This window comes from Phyllostomus hastatus, unplaced genomic scaffold (assembly GCF_019186645.2).
Source record: "Phyllostomus hastatus isolate PE091 unplaced genomic scaffold, TTU_PhHast_1.1 phas_contig_1162, whole genome shotgun sequence".
NCBI classification, from domain to species: Eukaryota; Metazoa; Chordata; class Mammalia; order Chiroptera; family Phyllostomidae; genus Phyllostomus; species Phyllostomus hastatus.
Genome location: NW_025333537.1, coordinates 4,854,181 through 4,872,282, shown reverse-complemented (window position 1 = coordinate 4,872,282; position 18,102 = coordinate 4,854,181). Strand labels below are relative to the sequence as shown.

Genomic DNA, 18,102 nt, shown 5'->3' with positions numbered 1-18,102 from the left:
CCTATTAAAAAAATATAAAAAAAAAAGGTAAAAATCTTTAAAGAAAAAATTTCTTTTAGGTGTTGACTAATTCTCCCCAGTCTCCTTGGAAGGGAAGCCAGGCTGAGTGACTCCCTGCTGATGAACAGAATGTGGCAGAAGGGATGCCACGTGACTTTGGAGGCTGGGTCACAGAAAGGACAGCATCTACCTGGCTTCCTCCTCCTTGCATCGCTTGCTCTGGGGGAGGCCAGCCGCCATGTTGTGAGGGCACTGAAGGAGCCCCGTGCAGAGTCCCACCTGGAGAGTCCCACCTGGAGAGGAAGCTACTTGCCAGGTGCGACAGTGAGCGCCTCGGAATTGAATCCTTCAGAGTTCAGAGAGTTCAGCCCCCCCCCGCCCCGGGCTGGGTCTTGCAGCTAAGACCCCAGGCATCATGAAACCAGCACAAACCATCCCCACTGCGCCCTGTCTAAATTCCTGGCCCACAGAAATTGTGAGGTAATAAGTGATTTATTGTTTTAAGCCATTAAGTTTGGGGGATAATTTGCTACATAACAGAAAATAACTAATAAATAAAAGTGTGTGTCTTCTTTGCTCCACCTCCAGCACCTAGACCCTGCGCCTGGTGCATAGCAGGTGCTTAATTAGTATTTGTCAAGTGGGCCCCGGCTGGTGCAGCCCAGTGGACTGAGTGCCAGCCTGCGAACCAAAAGGTCGCCGGTTTGATTCCCGGTCAGGGCACAGGCCTGGGTTGTGGGCCAGTCCATGGCTGGGGCGTGCAAGAGGCAACTGATCAAAGTTTCTCTCACACATTGATGTTTCTCTCCCTCTCTTTCTCCCTTCTTTCCCCTCTTTCTAAAAATAAATAAATAAAATATTTAGGAAAAATCCCTGAAAAAAGCTTGGATTAGGACCAAGCAGCTTGGTTCAGTACATTCACAGTTTGAAAGGAAACATAACGCAAAAGAATGGAAGAAACGGAAGGAATCTGGTTCATTCTGACTTCCTTCTATTTCTTTCCCAGACCTTCTTCCAAATGGCTCTCCCAGAAGACAGTGAGTGGACCCCAACCCCAGGACAAGGCAAGACAGACTCACGGATCTGAATCACACAGCTGGCTCCCGACTCCGGCCCCACTATGTGGCTCCCAATGCACTTGAACTTCTTGCCATCTGACAGCTGGGACCGGTTCAGCGTCTCCACTCCCAGGCCTGAGGTCCCCACGACCGCACCTCCTGGCTCTTCTGTCCACACCAAGTAAGGGTCTGGGTATCCCCCGTCCCAGCGACAGGTGAGCTGCAGCACGGACAATCCTGGTGACATTTCAGCCCAGCACTCCAAGTCGGACAGAGGGGGCGCTGCAAAACACCAGCGTACAATGAGGGCTTGATGGCAGACTACGGACTGCAGAACCAGGAGGTCAGAGAAACCTGCACCCAGGTCCTGTACCTCAAAGTAGCTCCCAGCACAAACTGGGGACTGACAACAGGCAGGCTTCCTCTGCCGGGTGTTCGGTCTCCGAGGGCATGGGCCTGACTTACCTCTGCATTTCTCACTAACTGGGTGGCTATTGAAGTATAGATTGATAAAATAAAATAAAATGGTTGATTTAGTTTCTCCATCACACTACCCACATTTCCCGTGCTCAGAAACCACATGTGGTCGGTGGTGACTGTGTTTGACTACACAGAATAAGGCATTTCCGTCACCACAGAAAGTTCTCCTGGACAGTTCTGATCCCCAGAGGGCACCACAGGTGGGACTTATTCACTGTCACGTGTGTTACTCTCCCATGTGTTTCCCGTTTACTGTGTCCATGTATTACTAAAAATACACAAATTTTATCTATTTTTATTTTTTAATTCTTTTTTAAAGATTTTATTTATTTACTTATTTTTTAAGGAGACGGGAAGGGAGGGAGAAAGAGAGGGAGAGAAACATCAGTGTGTGGTTGCCTCTCACACCCCCCCCACACTGGGACCTGGCCTGCAACTCAGGCATGTGCCCTGACTGGGAATCGAACTGGTGACCCTTTGGTTCACAGGCTAGCACTCGATTCACTGAGCCACACCAGCCAGGGCAACACACAAAATTTTAACAAGTTACAAACCAATAAATCCAATGCAATACATGTGTTAATAATTCTACATAAATTTACATATATTATATATGCATACTACGTTATATGTGTGTATTACCATACATTTTTCATAATACACACACAGAGAAATAAATGTGGATTTTACATTAATGGGTAAGTATGTGGTGTCTGGAAGAAATCTTACTGGAAATATACCAAAAATGATGGTTAGCGTACAAGTGATTCGTTTCTTCTTTACACTCATCTGTGTTTCCCACGACAAGCACGTATGAGTTTATACACGTAAACATCATGTGTGAGAGAGACCTGCACGGGCTCTGGATGATGAATGAATTAGTCATGTGTCGTCAGCCAGCCCGCTCACTTGTTCTGATGCTCCCTTTCCCCAGCACGGAGTGTGAGCGCACTCTGCTTCCCTACAGCTGTTCTTGTCCAAGAAACTTGCACAGAGGTGCATGTGGTGGTTGTGCCTTCACCCCCAAAATAAAGGTTCATGACCTCCTGGTTCCCAACAGTGCTAGAGGGCCCAGGGTTCATGAGGAGAATGCGCGAGGACAGACGAATGAAGTCACAAATCGTGGTCCCTCCGCACAAAAGAACATTATTCAGCCACAGAAAGAAACGAAGTATGACTCACACGGCAACGTGGGCGCGAACCTTGTAAACACGGTGCGAAGGGAGAGCAGCCAGTCACAACAGGGCGCATACTGTGTGATTCCATTTATATGAAATGTCCAAAATGGGCAAACGCACAGAAATGCACAGAAACAGAACTCGGAGAGGTGGGGCTTGGGGGAAAGGCTTAACGGATATGGGGCTTCCATTTGGGGCGATGAAACTGTTTCGGAATGACACGGAGGTGACGGTGGCACAACACCGTCCATGTACTAAATGCCAGAGTTTCACACTTTATAATGGTTGATGTTATGTTATGTACTTTCACTTCAACTTTTTTTTTTTAAAGAAAGCATTAAGCTAGGCATTAATTTCTGCCTGTGGCTCACAGTGACTGTCCTGTACCTTACTTACAGCAACCTTCTAGAAGCGGCGACTCCCTCTCTGACCTGCAGCCCTGGGTGTGTACGTGAGTTGAGGGAGCTGCAGGAGCATGTCAGGACCCATACAGCGAACAAGCCTTTGTAGACAAAAGGGGCACGACACAGAGCTGACACAGGGACAAGGTGAGGAAGTCGGGGAGGGGAGTGCTTCTTACGCACAGTAGACCAGGAGCTCGGTGGTCACCTTTCGATGCCTCCTGCTGAGCATGTTCATGGCCAAACAGGTGTAGTTCCCTTGGAGGTTTTGCGACATCAGCAGCAGCGTGAAGGAGCTGACCGTCAGGTTGTTTCCAAAGGGCTCGGTCCTGGAATCCGGGGCGCGGAACCACCACTCGACCATGGGCGGAGGCCTGGAGCTGCTGGCGCAGCTGAAGTCCACCTGGGAGCCCTTGGCTGCGTAGAGGGTGCCGTTGGGGAGCCTGCCAGTGGTGGAGATGTTGACTTCCACCTCGTACGGGCCACCTGGGAACGACAGAGGGGACGGGAAAGGCCTGGGTTCATCTGAGCCCTTTCCCAGCTCTAACAGTCCACACATGATCAGGAAGCAGCCAATAAAGATGACAATATCTATCAAATACTTCCTCTATGACAAATGCTCCTCTAAGTGCCCTTATGGATTCTCTCATTTAACCCTGAGCGATTATGTCTGATTGATCACGGGGATCGATCCTTACAGAAAAAAGAAAATGCAAATTGCTCCTTTTCAAAAAGGCTGGTGAGTGGAAATGGTATCTATGCCTTCAAGAGTTAACGTAGCAGGCCTGAGTCTGCTTTCCTTCGAAGGGCCAGCTTGCAAGGTTGGCCTTGACTGGTGATTGGGAACTTGGATTTGAGGAGGGTTCCCACCACTCCCAGAACTGATAAGAGTGGCGCTCACTGGGCCTGGACTGTCTGTACAGATGGCGTGGTTTATGCCAAGCTCCTGCTTTCCTGCTGAGAGTCTAGAATTTGGGTACATGCTGGGCAGAGGACCAACGTGACCAGCCCCCCCGTAAACACCCCGGGTGCCCAGTCTCTCTAATGCCTCCCGGTACACGCCATTTCACACACGTTCCCACAACTCACTGCTAGATGAATTAAGCGTGTCCGTGGAACTCCACGGGGAGAGCGCTCTGGGGAGCTTGTTCCTGGTGTTCCCTGGTCTTAACCCCCTGGGCCTTTTCCCTTTGCTGATCTTGCTCTGGGTACCTCTGCTGCACTCTCGTTACTCGCCGAGTCCTGTGCGATCTCCCAGAGAGCACTCTCACAGAACCCCCTTTCACACTGAAAGATGAGGGCAAATTACTTAACCTCTCTCAGCCTCTACTTCCTCATCTGTGAAATGGGAGAGAAACCAGAACCCATTCGTGGTGACGACGAAAGGTGTTAGTACGGTACAGAGCCCAGAACAATGCCTGCTTGTTGAAAGCACTTGATAAAGGCTAGGTCTTCTCTTCGTTCCCCTCGCTCCTCTGAACTTCTTTCTCGTCCCCAGAAATGCCCTCCCACTCAACTTCTTTCTCGTCCCCAGAAATGCCCTCCCACTGCTGGTACCCGGTGCACCAGAGAGGCCACGCCCACCTGGATGAAAAGAATGTCTCTAACACCCATTTATACCGAAGTCTAAAGTTTAGTGTGTAACCTCTCCCAGAGGCTTCCTTCGAAGAAGAATCCAGGAAGGGTAATGCCTGCCCAAGGACTAAGTCTATGACTGAAGAATTCTGAGCAGAAATAGACCCCTGGGAAGAGTTAATGAGGGGAGGTGAAGGGTCTTCCAGAGCCCCTCTAAGTACACCATCTGCCTCACTTGCGTCTGAACCCATTGTGGGTTTCTAAGGACAAGAGTCTTAGCAATATGCTGGTCCAGTCGGGGCTGGCTCCGAAGAGTTTCAGCGATCTGTTAGAATCATGTCACTTCCCACAGCAGGTCTGGAGAAGAAGTTACACTGTGGTTTGGGAGGTGCTCCACTGCCCCATTCACTGCTGCTGGCTAGCTGGTTAGGTATGTGGACCGGCAAGTCTGAGGGCGTGCCCACAGTTGGCAGGCACCCAATTAAGCACAAGGTGACACCCCAGTACTGATCGCCACGCCTGGGCCAGTGAAGGCGGCATGTGAGACTGGACAGCCGGGGTCTTCCAAAGGGCGGTCTGGAGGGCTGCTGGGGCCTGGCATGGACAGTGTGGACCCCCAGACACTGGCTGGGAGGGGCTTTTGACCAGCACAATTCTCAGCAAGAAATGAAGCTGGATACAGGAAATAGATGAGAAACAGGCCAGCAGACGCGCTAAGACAAAAAAATCAAATGAAAGGACCTGAAGGGCCTCCCTCCTGAAGCACATATTTAAAGGTTACAGCTCATCTGTAGGCTGCTTGAGTAAGTCTGCTCCCCAGTGAAAGCTGACACCGTCTTCTTGATTCTCTGGGGTCCTCCCCCTCCTCTGACTCACTACAAAGAAGGAGACTTTCCCTCTCACCTCTCTCTCCACATCCTTGCTATTCCTAAATAGAAACTTCCAGCACTTTTTGCTTACTAGGAAATAGGGGCAATCATTCAGAGAGACACATGGGGGAGGAAACAAAAATAAAACAGCGAAGAAATAAAAATACGGAGTTGTTACGAAGGTTCAGCATCTTATCACGGCCTCGGTCACTGTCAGTTTCAGGTCTCGACCCTTTGGGACGGACGCCTTAGGCTGGCAGTTACGAACTCTGTGCTCTGAATTCAGACAAACCCAGGCATAGGTCCTCCTGCAGCTTACAAACGGACAATCCGGGGCAAGTGCCTGCCCCACTAATTCTCACTTTCTTGTCATTTTTATGAAACGACAAGAACAGTTAATAACTTCTACCACTGGGTTTTTTGAAGGACCCAACGAGATAATAAAGGCAGGACACTCAGCCTGGTGTCTGACAGGTGGTCAACAGTCTACACATGTTATGTGACACCATCAGCAGCAGTGTGCCTGCGACTGGCTCTAGAACGAGCAATGGCGGACGACGGCCCACTACCTGTCTCTGTACAGCCCGCAGGTGAAGACTGGTTTTCCCAGGTGAACATCTGTAACTGATTTGCGGAGAGAGAACAGTAACTCTGAACCCCGGTTACGTGAAACGTTCTCTCCCCCACACAGAATTCCATTGTTCTCATTAGTAGGCCTGTACTGCAAAAGAAAATACTCAATTATTATTACATTTTGAATTTTGCCAATAAATATGATGTATACACTGGTTTCCTTTTTTTTATATTTAGTACCTATAGGGGTAGGCAAAAGTAGGTTTACAGTTGAGTACGCGAAAGTTTATTTTTGTATAATTATTCTTATATATTACATATTTTCCCACACAAAAACTATGAACCTACTTTTGCCCACCCCTGTATACAATACCCTCCATTTTACCTGTCTAAAATATTTACCATCTGGCTCTCTACAGAAAAAGACTAACTCTTATTCTAGAACAATCTCATGCTACTGCTGCTGTCTTCCTCTTTCCTGACGTCTCTCTCAACACGGGAACTCACTTCTTTCCTTTCCCCATCACGGTAGGTCTCACGGGGCTGATTTACAGCTCAGGGACCCACTACAGGGGGGTTCCCATCTCGGGGTCACGGGTTCCTCACCAACAGGGAAAGTTACCATCAGACGTTCACCCTGCCCACCAGCATTTTTATTCTAAAATAACCTAAGAATACACTGGGTAGTCTCTGCTCTTCATATTTATAGTTCTACAGTGGGAAGAAATCCTTGGGAGAACTTACAGAGACTGCTGTGACGTCACGTTGAAAGACTGAACAGAGATGCCAATACAGCCACCCCACTGCCTCCTGATCTCCCTAGCGACCGCCAATCCTGTCCAAAAAGCGGGAATCCAGAGGCCTTCAGCCCATTATAAGCACCCATCTCTGCGTCTGATGAGCTTGGCAAGACTCAAATCAACCCATCTCTGGGCAAGGACCATCCATCTGCCGATGGCGGTCAATTTCTTCAGTTCATTTCCCCAGGACCTCAGGTGGTGATGAGGCCCAGCGCTGCCACCGCAAACAGAGAATGAGTATAAATAAATCGGACGAGCCCAACTACTCAGAGAACCACGGGACTTTCCTGAGACTCTGTCGCCTCAAAGTCTGGAGTGGCAGCCACATCACAGGAAAGATACCACAACTGAACCAAAACCTTTCCCCGAAACCGCAACTAAATCCAAAGGGGCTCTGGGATTTGGACTCTTGTATCAATAGACCCCAGTGCTCCCTCAACGCCTGCTTAGCCAGAGAAAAACAGACACAGTGTCGGGCTCCGTGTGCCATGACCTCAGGCTTTCCGGGGGGGGGGGCGACCTCTAGTGAGAGCACTCAGCTCTCCAAAGCAGAAGAGACGGTGCCTCGAAAGAAGCACGAAGTCTACTAGAAGGCGCCGGGGTCTGTGCTGCCTTCCCCACTCCCCTGACCTTTCTGCAGAACACACAGCCATTCTAACCTTACACCCACCCCAATTTGGAGGCAGGTGAGGATGGATAAATCGATGAAATACACAGTCTCGGCAGCCTGGGACTGCCCGGGACTAAGGGATTTCTGTGCTCTCAGGACAGGCAGTCCCCATCCTAAAGGCACCGTTACATCAACTAGGGTTAGTGCAGTCTTTCTGTCTTGAGACGAGTAACAACATCCCATCATGGCGGCCATGCCAGGCAGGATGAATCCCCGCAGACCCGTAGAAAACCAGACCCCCTAGAAGGCCGGGGCACCCAGTGCTCTGACGAATCAGCAGAGGCCCAAGTCCTAAGGAGGGAGGAGCTCCTGGCCCTCCCACAGCCAGCTTCGTGTGGACACAGCTTCTCTGTCCCTTCACACAGTCACGTACGTACAGATAACACCTTGTCACATCTCGAAACTTCTTCCCTATCTTCCAAGGCCGCGTTAGAATGTTTCCAAACTTTCCTCCTTAAGAGACTACGTTATCAGCCTCATCGGGGAAATGACTGGACAAACAAGGTCCGGGCACGCAGAGTTCCTGACCCACGGCAAGTCCTGTTCGAAAAGCTCAGATAGTAACTGGCTGCTGGGAACCTGAGATGCACTTTTCCCACAGGAATTCCATCACCGGCTTAACCAGTTGATCAAGGTAGCATGGACCAAATGCATCCTGTGTGTCCAGGTCTGTGAGTGCAGTGAATCTGTGCCTACGTTCCACCATTACCTGATTTCACAGACGATAAAATTAGGGTTGGAAGGAGTCGAGTGAGTTCCCCAAGGGAAAAAAGATGACAGCCAGAATGACTTAGATATGAACCTTGCCCGGGCAGCTGGACCTGCGCGTGTGCGCTCGGCCACTCGGCAATACCCCGTCCTCCCAGAGACAGTGGTCGGATCAAACCTCGTCCACGCGCCCGAATCTCCTGTGCCGCAGTGAAGGCCAAACGCCAGTCTGGGATGCCCGGGCCTCCCTTCAGACTACTGTCTGCGAAGCAGGAAGGGGCTCCCTGGTGCCCAGAGGAGGCTGACGTTTGTTCTCCTAGAGTGGGAGCAAGGTCTGAGATTTCAGAGGGCCCTGGTGTGTGTGAAACAGAAAACATCGGTGCTGTGCACTGAGTTTATTTCCCACCCCCTCCCCCAAAAATTCATTCTGCAACTCAATCCCCAATGGGATGGTATCTGGAGGCGCGGCCACTGGGAGGTGATTGGGTCATGAGAACAGAACCCTCATGAGTGGGACGAGAGCCCTCCCAGGAGGGGACCCCAGAGGGCCTGCCTGCTTCCTCTCTCGCTGCTCTCTGCCATGTGAGCGCAGAATGCGAACCAGGGAGCGGGCCCTCGGTACACGGCGGGTCTCTCGGCCCCCGCCTGCAGAACTGGGAGAAATCAGGGTTTGCTGAGTGAGCCTCCCGACCCGTGCTATTGTTGTTACAGCAGCCCGAACTGATGAAGACAGTCTGTATCGTATCTTCCCCAACAAGGTCCACACCAGTCAAGGACCCCCTAGGTTTCCAGGCCAAGAAGTTTCCCTAACACGAACCACACCACAGTCACTCGGGGAGCCCAAAGCGCCGCTTCAGATCAGTGACTGTTTTTTCCTGTAGTTCGCTTTCATCGTAATGCACTGCGTTTATCTCCCTGCAGAGCAATCACGAAGCTAATCCATCCCCAATAAATTTAGTCAATGATTAATACAATAAGGCTCAGAGAAACCCATCATAAACCGGAGACAGTGATTTAAGACAAAACAAAAAACCCAAAAATTCAAAGGCCACTTTACTTCTCTGGGCCAAAGAGAAAATATGCATTGACGAGACAAACGTGAGGGAATTATTAACTCCTGCTTGGCAGCTGGAGTAGGGGTCACCAGCACCTGCCCCTGGGCTCCCCTGCAGGAGCCGAACAGATGGGTGTGACATTTTTTGATATACCCACATTCATTCCTGGCCACTCGGCAAACCGATGGCACCTCCAGACACGGAAACACTGGCCTCCCAAATTCCACGAGCCTTAGGAGCCTTAAGAAACCTGACAGACCATCCAAAACTCCAGATGTGTCCTCAAAGCGTCTCCTTCCTGCATTTCCCACGTCTAATCCACCAGCAAGTCTTGCTGGTCTGCCTCCAGCAAGAAAACATATTTTCTGAGCCTGTGCATTTTCACCCAGGCCGCTGCTGCGCCCCCGTTTCTGGCCACCAACATCTCGCACCCGTAACTGGCTTCCTTGTTTTTATTGCATCAGTCCTCCTCTAGACCACGGACCCACATTCCCCACGTGTAATTCCAATGATACTACACCCTTGCTGACTTAAAGGCTCCAGAAGTTATCTCTCACAGCCAGAATAAAACTCCACTTCCTTAAAAGTACAATAAACCAGACGGCTGAAAACAGCAGAAACAGATTCTGTAACAGCTCTGGAGGCTGGAAGCCCAAAATCTGGGTGACAGGAGAGACGCACTCCCTCCAAAGAGAATCCTTCCTCGCCTCGTCCCTCACTTTTGGTGCTGGCTCGTAACCCTTGGCATTCCTACGCTTGAAGCCACATGGCTCCACTCTCTGCCTCTGTAGTCACATCACGTTCTCCCGGTGTCCCTCTGCCGTCACACACACTTTCTTCTTCTTATAAGGATGCTAGTCCGTGTTAATTAGGACGCACCCTAATGGCCTCATCTTAGCTTGATTTCATCTGCAAAGGCTCCACTTCCAAATAACGTAACATCCAGAGGTACCAGGGGTTAAGATTCAACTGTATCACCAGCCCTACCCTGCGCCCCAAATCATACACATCCCCAGACTCTCCCACACCGGGCTCCCATCTCACCAGCCTGCTCATCCCTGCCTGGGAACGGGCCATGCTCAACCAGCCTCGCACTAGTTGAGTTGCTGCCTGGATTGCATTCTTTTTTTTTTTTATCTTTGTATGACTGGCTCCTACTTAAATGTCACTCCCCAAAAACTCCTCTCCGACCCCCTCCCCACGTCGGAGTGCTTCAGAGAATCATGTCACCGCACCTTCATTCCCTGCATAGCACTTGTCACTCTGGCACTGCCTGATGCACCTGCTTGTTCGCTGCCGTCTTGTCTGCCCCCCGACAAGGGGATCGGCTCCACGCGGGTGGGGACCTTGCTTGTCCTGGGGCCCAGCGCCTGGAACAGCACCTGGCATCGGGCTCTCGGTATGCATATGCTGAATAGAAGAATGAGCAAATCCCTTATTTTACAGGTGAGGAAACCGGGGAGCAGCCAAGTGACCAGGTGGGTATTTCTACCAACTGCACAGCCTAGATACAGAACGTGGATAACCCCTCTAAACAAGTGACCCGCGAACTTCTTCTGTGAAGGGACAGAGAATACACATGTCAGGCTCTGCAGGCCAAACGGTCTGTTGTAGCACCAACGGCAATCAGAGGTTCATGTGGACAAGTGTAGCTGGGTTCCAATAAAAACCTTATTTATGGGCAACTGAAATCTGAATTTCAGGTAATTTTTTACATGTCACAAATATGATTCTTCTCTTGATTTTTTTTCCCAACCATTTAAAAATGTAAAAACACAGGAGTGGTTTGCAGGCCCTACAGAAATAGACGGCAGACTGGACATGGCCCACGAGCGGGAGCTTGCCAACACCACGCGCTGAACTCACACGTGGGCACGGACACTGTGTGGCTGGAAAGCGCAGCGGCAGCGGCTCACACCGAGCCCTGTGCTGTGCACAGTCACGCAAGGGCACCTACCTGCTAGGGTGTGCAGTGTATTACCCCCAGTTGATACATAAGAAAACCCAAAGCTCAGAGATATTGTTACTCAAAACGATACAGAACTAAAGGGCAGCCTTAGGATTGGAACTCTTGGGCCGTCTGACTCAATTACGCTATCCTCTGACTTTGCTGCATACATAATAAGATGATATTAACAGCAAAATGACATGAACGACAAGCTAAAAGTAATAGCTAACTACTACGCCAAGAGCCACTTATAGCACTTTATATAGGTCACCTGGTATCTATTCATCACAGCAATTCTATGAGGCAAGAATTCTTTTTATCGGCATTTTACAGATGAGGAAATACAGGTGCGAGAGGTCACTCAGCGTACAGGTGGCCGGGCCCGGAATGAAACCCAGGCCCCTGGCTCCGAAGCGCTCCTCCGGTCTCGTGCCCTGAGCACCCACGCCGCCCGCCGGGCCGGTGCCCTCCCGGCCCACTTACTGGCCACCTGCAGCCACACTTGGGACCACCGCGTCTCATTCAGGACTTCCCCGCAGGTGTAGTTCCCCTCATCCCGCAGGCTCAGTGCCTCGATGTGCAGGGAGCTGGCATTCACCAGCGAGAAGCGTGGGTCGGCGGGCGGGAGGCTGGAGTTGGAGGAGACGAGGAAGACAGGCTCCGAGTCGTCCCGGTACCAGGTCACCGGGCCCCGTGCTCCTGAGACGTTGCCGCAGTGCAGAGTAACGTTCTCGCGAGCTTCTCCGATGGCGACGGCCTCCAGTTCTGCACAAGCAAGGGTCAGACTATTACTACCTTTCTCGATCTCCGAACAATCTTTTTTGCATGGTCCCTCCACATTAAGAGTTAAAAAAAAATCAGGTATGTGTCTTTTCAGAGGGAATTACACATGGAGGCCCTACCCTGTCAGGATTATTGGCCGGTACTTGACATGAATCACAAACAAAACCACAGCAAGATACCTACCATTTCACACCCACTAAAATGGCTAACATCAAAGACAATAACAAATGTTGGCAAAGGTGTGGAGAAACGGGCATTTTTATATACATAATTGGTAGGATTGTTAAATAGCGCAGCTACTTTGGAAAAAAGCTTGGCATTTTCTCACAAGGTCACAGTTACTGTACGACTCAGCAATTCCACTCCTAGGTGTATGTAGACCCAAGAGAAATGAAAACATGTGCCCACACGAAAACTTGTGCATGGATGCTCACAGCACCATTATTCGTAGCAGTCAGAAGGCAGAAACAACCCCAGTGCTCATCAACTGGGGAATGAATACATACAATGAGGTCTATCCATGCAATGGGAACACTGTGTGGGCCATAAAAAGGAATGAAGCACATACTACAACGCGGATGAATCTTGGAAGCATGATTCTAAGTGAAAGAAGGCAGGCACAAAAGACCACACACTTGTGTGAGTCTGTTTATCTGAAATGTCCAGTACAGGCACATCCACATGCAGAGATAAGAAATAATTAGCAGCTGTCCAGGTCCAGACGCAGCGGAGGAGTGGGAAAGTGGGGAGCAACTGCTAATGAGTACAGGGCTTCTTTGGGGGGGGATGAAAATGTTCTGGAATTACTTAGTGCTGATGGTTGCCCAATCTTGGGACTGTACTAAAAACCATACACTGTACACTTTAAAAGAATGAATTTTATGGCATGTGAATTATATCTCAACAGAGCTGTTGTAAAAATAAAAACAAACCTGCCTCCTGCCTCTGGGACTCCTTCCCATTTGCGGCTGGGTAGAAGGAGCTCCACTGAAAAGATCTGAAGCCACGGGAGGTTCCGATTCTCTCCCCGTTTTGGCCACACCACGCCCAAACGCCAGGACAAGATGAAATAAGTCTAAGCCACTTGCTGGAAGGCAGAGAATGCCATCTAATGCTAGAGGTTCCAAAAGAGCAAGGAATGCTTCTGAACCATCACTTTAAAAAGCAGGTGAGAATTATGCTACAACAGTCAGGCTCTCGGGCACCCAAGAGCTGGGTGAGGATCCGCACCAAAGAAAGAAGCCGAGCTGCAGAATTACAAATGCAACGTGTGTTCCTGAGACCTGCAGACCGCCCTTCCCTGGCTCCTCGGCAAAGGAATGAAGGAAGGTGGAAAAGCTCTGGTGAAACTTTAGTCTTGTAACTTGAGCTAACATTGTCTTCTCCTCCACGGAAGAGAAGGACACAACCACAGAAGAAAAAACCATTTTAAGGCACTTCACTTCTCCTCCTGGCTTTGTTCGCTCCATTCTTTTGTTTTTTTTTTTTTTTAAGATTTTATTTATTTTTAGAGAGGGAAGGGAGGGGGAGAGAGAGAGAAACATCAATATGCGGTTGCTGGGGGTCGTGGCCTGCAACCCAGGCATGTACCCTGACTGGGAATCAAACCTGAGACACTTTGGTTCTCAGCCCGTGCTCAATCCACTGAGCTACGCCAGCCAGGGTCATTCTTTGGGGTTTTTTTTTTTATATTTTTAAAAAATCTTCATCCCTGGCTGGCTGGGTTAAAGATGAGGCAGGCTGAGTCCCAGCTCAGTGCAGAAGAATACAGTCATCAATTAGTGATGTCTGTGAAACAAAGAAAGAATAGTCCCTGGAGTCCCCTTGTTCCACGACAGGTTGTCCTCTAGCCCTCATTGTACCTTGAGAAAATTGACATTCAGGAAGCTGGAGTAATTTACTTAAGGTCCCCTATAAGTTGCTGGGAGAGCTGAGGTGGCTATTCAGGTTTTCACTCCTCCAGGTCACAGGGATTCACTCTGGTCCCAACCAGACAGGGTGAGGCAATAAGACACAGTGAACACAGTTTGTGCTGCTAGAAGTCATTCATCTGGTGTCTCCCCATGGAACACAGGAGAAAGCAATAGAAATGATCATTTTCCCCAGGCTGCCCTTACAGTGTCATTTAGAGTTGGGATTGTACCTAAGCATTTATTTTTTTCTTTCCCAGCAACTTTCCCCCAAGAATGACCTGGGGTTTACCATCTGAGGCACCAGTGGAGGTATGAATATTGTCTGAAGTTAAGGGACAGGAAAAAGACAGATTTTTTTTTTCCCAATACAACTCCCATTTTGAAAAACAGTGCCCTGGCCAGGCTGTTCAGTTGGTTAGAGAGCCATCCTGATACGCCAGGGTTGCAGGTTCGATCTCCAGTCACAGCATATACAAGAAGCAATCAACGAATTCATAAATAAGTGGAACAGCTCTCTTCCCCCGCCTTTCCTCTTTCTCTCTAAAATCAATAAAAAATTTCTTTTTAGAAAAAAATCAAAAATATAACAAGCTGGGGAAGCCCTCAGCACTGTACACAAAGGTGAACTGGGCCCAGGCTTCAAAATAGCTGGGCAAGCTCTGGCCGGTGTGGCTGTCGGTTGGAGTGTCATCCCCTAAACTGAAAGGTCGCAGGTTTGATCCCCGGTCAGGGCCCATGCTTAGTTTGCGGGTTTGGTCCCCCATCGGGGCATTTATGAGAAGCAACCGATCCATGGATTCTTCCCTCCCTCTCTCTCCCCCTCCCTTCCCCTCTTTCTAAAAATCACTAAGCACGTCCACAGGTGAGGGTTTAAAAAAAAAAAAAACTTGGCACAGCAGCAGAGGAAGCGTTCCTGTGCAGTGAGCCACAGTCAGCCTGAAAGCCCATCATTCCAGGATGATGATTCCAAACCTGGGTCTGGTGTCCCCAGGCCCCTGGCGTTCCCAGTGCAGTAAACAGGCACATAGCTGGGGGGCAGGGGGGTGGGGGGGAACGAGCTTTCAGAGACAGCCCCTTGCAGACTATCCATCCTTTCTTCCTCCCCCCTCCCCCGCCCAACGCAGTGACCACTAAGTCAAAATAGGGCCAGGAGTAAGTAACACAACAGGGCGAGGCGAGACAAATTTGGGGTCACACCCCTAGATTAAAGGGGTGACCACTGCTCAGTTCCAGGTAGGAGGCCCTGGGCTGCCAGATCTCCCGATAAACTGGAAGTTTTGTTCCAGATAAACTGGAAACCTGGAACACGGGAAATTTTACTGTTTTCAAATGATTGCTGAAAACAAAACAAAATAAAAACTTGTGTTAGCCTAACAGTTAGGAACTTTTGGCACTTGCTGCTAGGAAGCTCAGGGAGCAATTCCTGCAGCAACCTACAAGCGATTAGCTGGGCGTGGGGGACTGGGCGACACAGAAAACAGTACGCCCCAAGAATTGTGGCAGGCTACACTACCACCTGGCTCCCTCTTCTTTCCCTCCACCCAAGACCTCTCAGTGCCTGTCACGCTGCCCTGCGCACAGCAGACATGCATTCAGTGGTGGGTTAAACGTAAAGCTACTTTTTCAATCTTTTTATATAATGCATTTGTGTGTAACCGACCCTCTGCTCTACTGTTGCAAGGCAGAGCACAGATGAACTATTTAAGACCTTTTGACAATCATGTCAGGGGTAAGAGATCATGTCAAGTGTAGGGGGAGCTTTTTATAAGCCTGAAATTATTACCAAAAAAAAAAAAAAGTGAATAAGAAAGCACGGCTTTAAATGCGCTAGTCCACCTAGGTCTCCTAGCAGAGGTGTGCAGGGAAACCCACAGGCTACAGGTGTACGTCAAGTTCAACCTTGGGCAGAGAGGCAGGGAGGAGAGGAAAATAAAGGAACCTCGACTTTAAGCACCTGCTCAGCAAGTAAAACCAGAAAGCGAATTTACATCCGACGCTTAGAAACAACACTTTCCCCCCTCCACGTGCCTCTTAATTTTCTCAGTTTCAAAATTCCCATCTTCAATTTCCGCGATTTTCCCATCGGCTCCCCGCAGGCCCTTGTAGCCTTGCCGGCTGCCCGCCCGCCCCAAGAGCACGGAGAGATCACCCTCCACCGAGCGACAGCGCCGGGGAAAATTCCTTTCTGCAAAGAGAGCGGAGCCGCGAGCAGGAAACTCAAGACCCACCCCCCGCGGCTTCGCGGCCGCAGCAGCAGCAGCCACCACCACCACCGGGTCCGGGTCGGAAGAGTCGGAGGGAATTCAGTCCCTGGCTTCCCCTCCTCCCCACTGTTGCCTGGCGAAACTCAACTTTTCCCTCCAGATCGCGGCCCTTACCTGCGGCGACCCAGCGGGCCAGCAGCGCCGCGAGGCACAGGAGCACCCGGGGCGGCTCGGGCACCCGCGCGGCCATCTCGCACCACGAGCGGGCAGGGGCCCCTCAGGCGACGCAGGGTCTGCCCGGGCCGGGCGTGCGCCCCTCAGGGCTCCGGCCCCTCGGGTACCAAGTGCTCCTCCCGGGTCCTCGGGACGACCGAGTGAACAGCTCCCCTTTCCACAGCGCCCAGCGCCCGGGAAGGATGCTTGGGGTGAGTCCGATGTCGGGGCTGAGAGCGGCGCTGGGCAGCTCTCCCAGTGAGACTCTGCCTCCGGAGCGCTCGGCCCGGCCGGGAGGGTGCACCCCGCCCCTCGTGCCCGCACCCTCTGCCGCCGGCGGAAAACAACAGGAGCAGGTCTCCCTCCCGCCTCCCATCCAGGCGGGAGCCCAACTTCCTCTACCTTGGCCAAGGAGGAGGGCTTTATGCAAAGGGCGCTCGCCTGGGCTCGCCGAGCCGACTCTGGCCCGGCCAGCGGGGAGGAGCGCGGAGGCTGGGCCCTCCCCGAGCCCACCCCGCCCCGAGCTGCACGCAGCCCGGAGTCGCGGGGACAGCTGGGCCGGGCAGAGCTTTGCAGCTGCCGCAGGACGGCACCCCTGCCCCCGGGCCGCCGGAGCCTCCCTCCCGGGTGCTCCGGCTGCAGCGCCCGGAGCAGCGTCGCGAGCCGGAGGGGCTGGCTGCCAAGCTACCGATTTCAGGGTCCCCTCGGTGTCCCGGCTTCGCTTCTCTGGGGATTGCCATGTGTTTTCCTGTGCTGCGGGCGGGCGCGCGCGCCAGGGCCGCCATCGCTGCCTTTTCCACCCTTGGCAGGATGCAGGCCAGTCGACAGCAGGAGAAAGATGATCCCTTAGACCTCCCGGCCAAAGGCAGCCACGAGACTCCTGTCCTATTAACTGGCCGAGACCACGAGTCCGAGCGAGGGCCCGGGAGCCAGAGGAACTTGGTTCTCAGAAGCGTGTGTGTTTTTTTGTTTTGTTTTGTTTTGTTTTTCCTTTTGGGCTCCTCCACCCCCATCCAGTCCGTTTCCCAGAAGACGCCACACTGCATTCCTCTCTCCTCTGTCACTCCCGCATCCCGTCCTGCTGTCACTGGGGACGGCCGCCCGCCCGGCTGTGACATCCTCAGGAAGAGCTGATACTTGAAACAGCCCGACCAGAAACTTCCTCTTGTAAAACCAAGTTGCAATTAATACATTAAAGCGGTAACTGTATACCCCGGGAAGTGGAGATACGGTGGTTTGTGTTCTTCCAACTTTTCTCTTTTGGAAAACTTCCCCATCACCTCATCATGCAATGTTGGGGGAACAACAAAAACAGCTATTAAGAAAATCATTTGTTCTGTTGCTCAAAGGCCCCTTATTGAAATACTTCTTCCATGATGAAATCCTCCTGGAAGCAATAATAAAAAAAAAAAAGTTCGCCCGGTGAAATGAGCCATAAAGTTGCACAGCCTTTTTCTCCCTCTTTTCGCTCCGGGACTTGAACTCTCCCGCCAGCTCCTGATAGTTTTCCTCCTTTCCTTCCCACTTTCGTCTGCATTGTCCTCCTTTACTTTGTGATGAGAAAGTAAAGTCTGTCTTAGACAGCCGGTTCCTGCACTTGCTGCCAGCGCCTGGCACCTTGTTATCACCCAATATATAGCAGTTAAAGAAGCAAATGAAAGTCCGTTGGTTTTG

At 51.0% G+C, this 18,102-nt stretch overlaps 1 protein-coding gene across 2 annotated transcripts in view; it reads right to left on the bottom strand.

Annotated features, from left to right (window-relative positions):
• VSIG10 (V-set and immunoglobulin domain containing 10) overlaps window positions 1-17,115 on the bottom strand; it is a 29,248-nt gene extending 12,133 nt beyond the window's left edge. The window contains exons 1-4 of one of the 2 annotated variants that reach the window (XM_045845509.1): window positions 16,390-17,115; window positions 11,799-12,080; window positions 3,301-3,603; window positions 1,080-1,340 (exon numbers count right to left, since the gene is read on the bottom strand). In XM_045845509.1, the coding sequence (XP_045701465.1) occupies window positions 1,080-1,340; window positions 3,301-3,603; window positions 11,799-12,080; window positions 16,390-16,465 (922 nt within the window). In that variant the 5' untranslated portion in view covers window positions 16,466-17,115. The remainder of the gene's footprint in view (window positions 1-1,079; window positions 1,341-3,300; window positions 3,604-11,798; window positions 12,081-16,389) is intronic. The other variant, XM_045845501.1, reaches the window with a different exon arrangement.
• Between the last annotated feature and the right edge of the window lie 987 nt (window positions 17,116-18,102).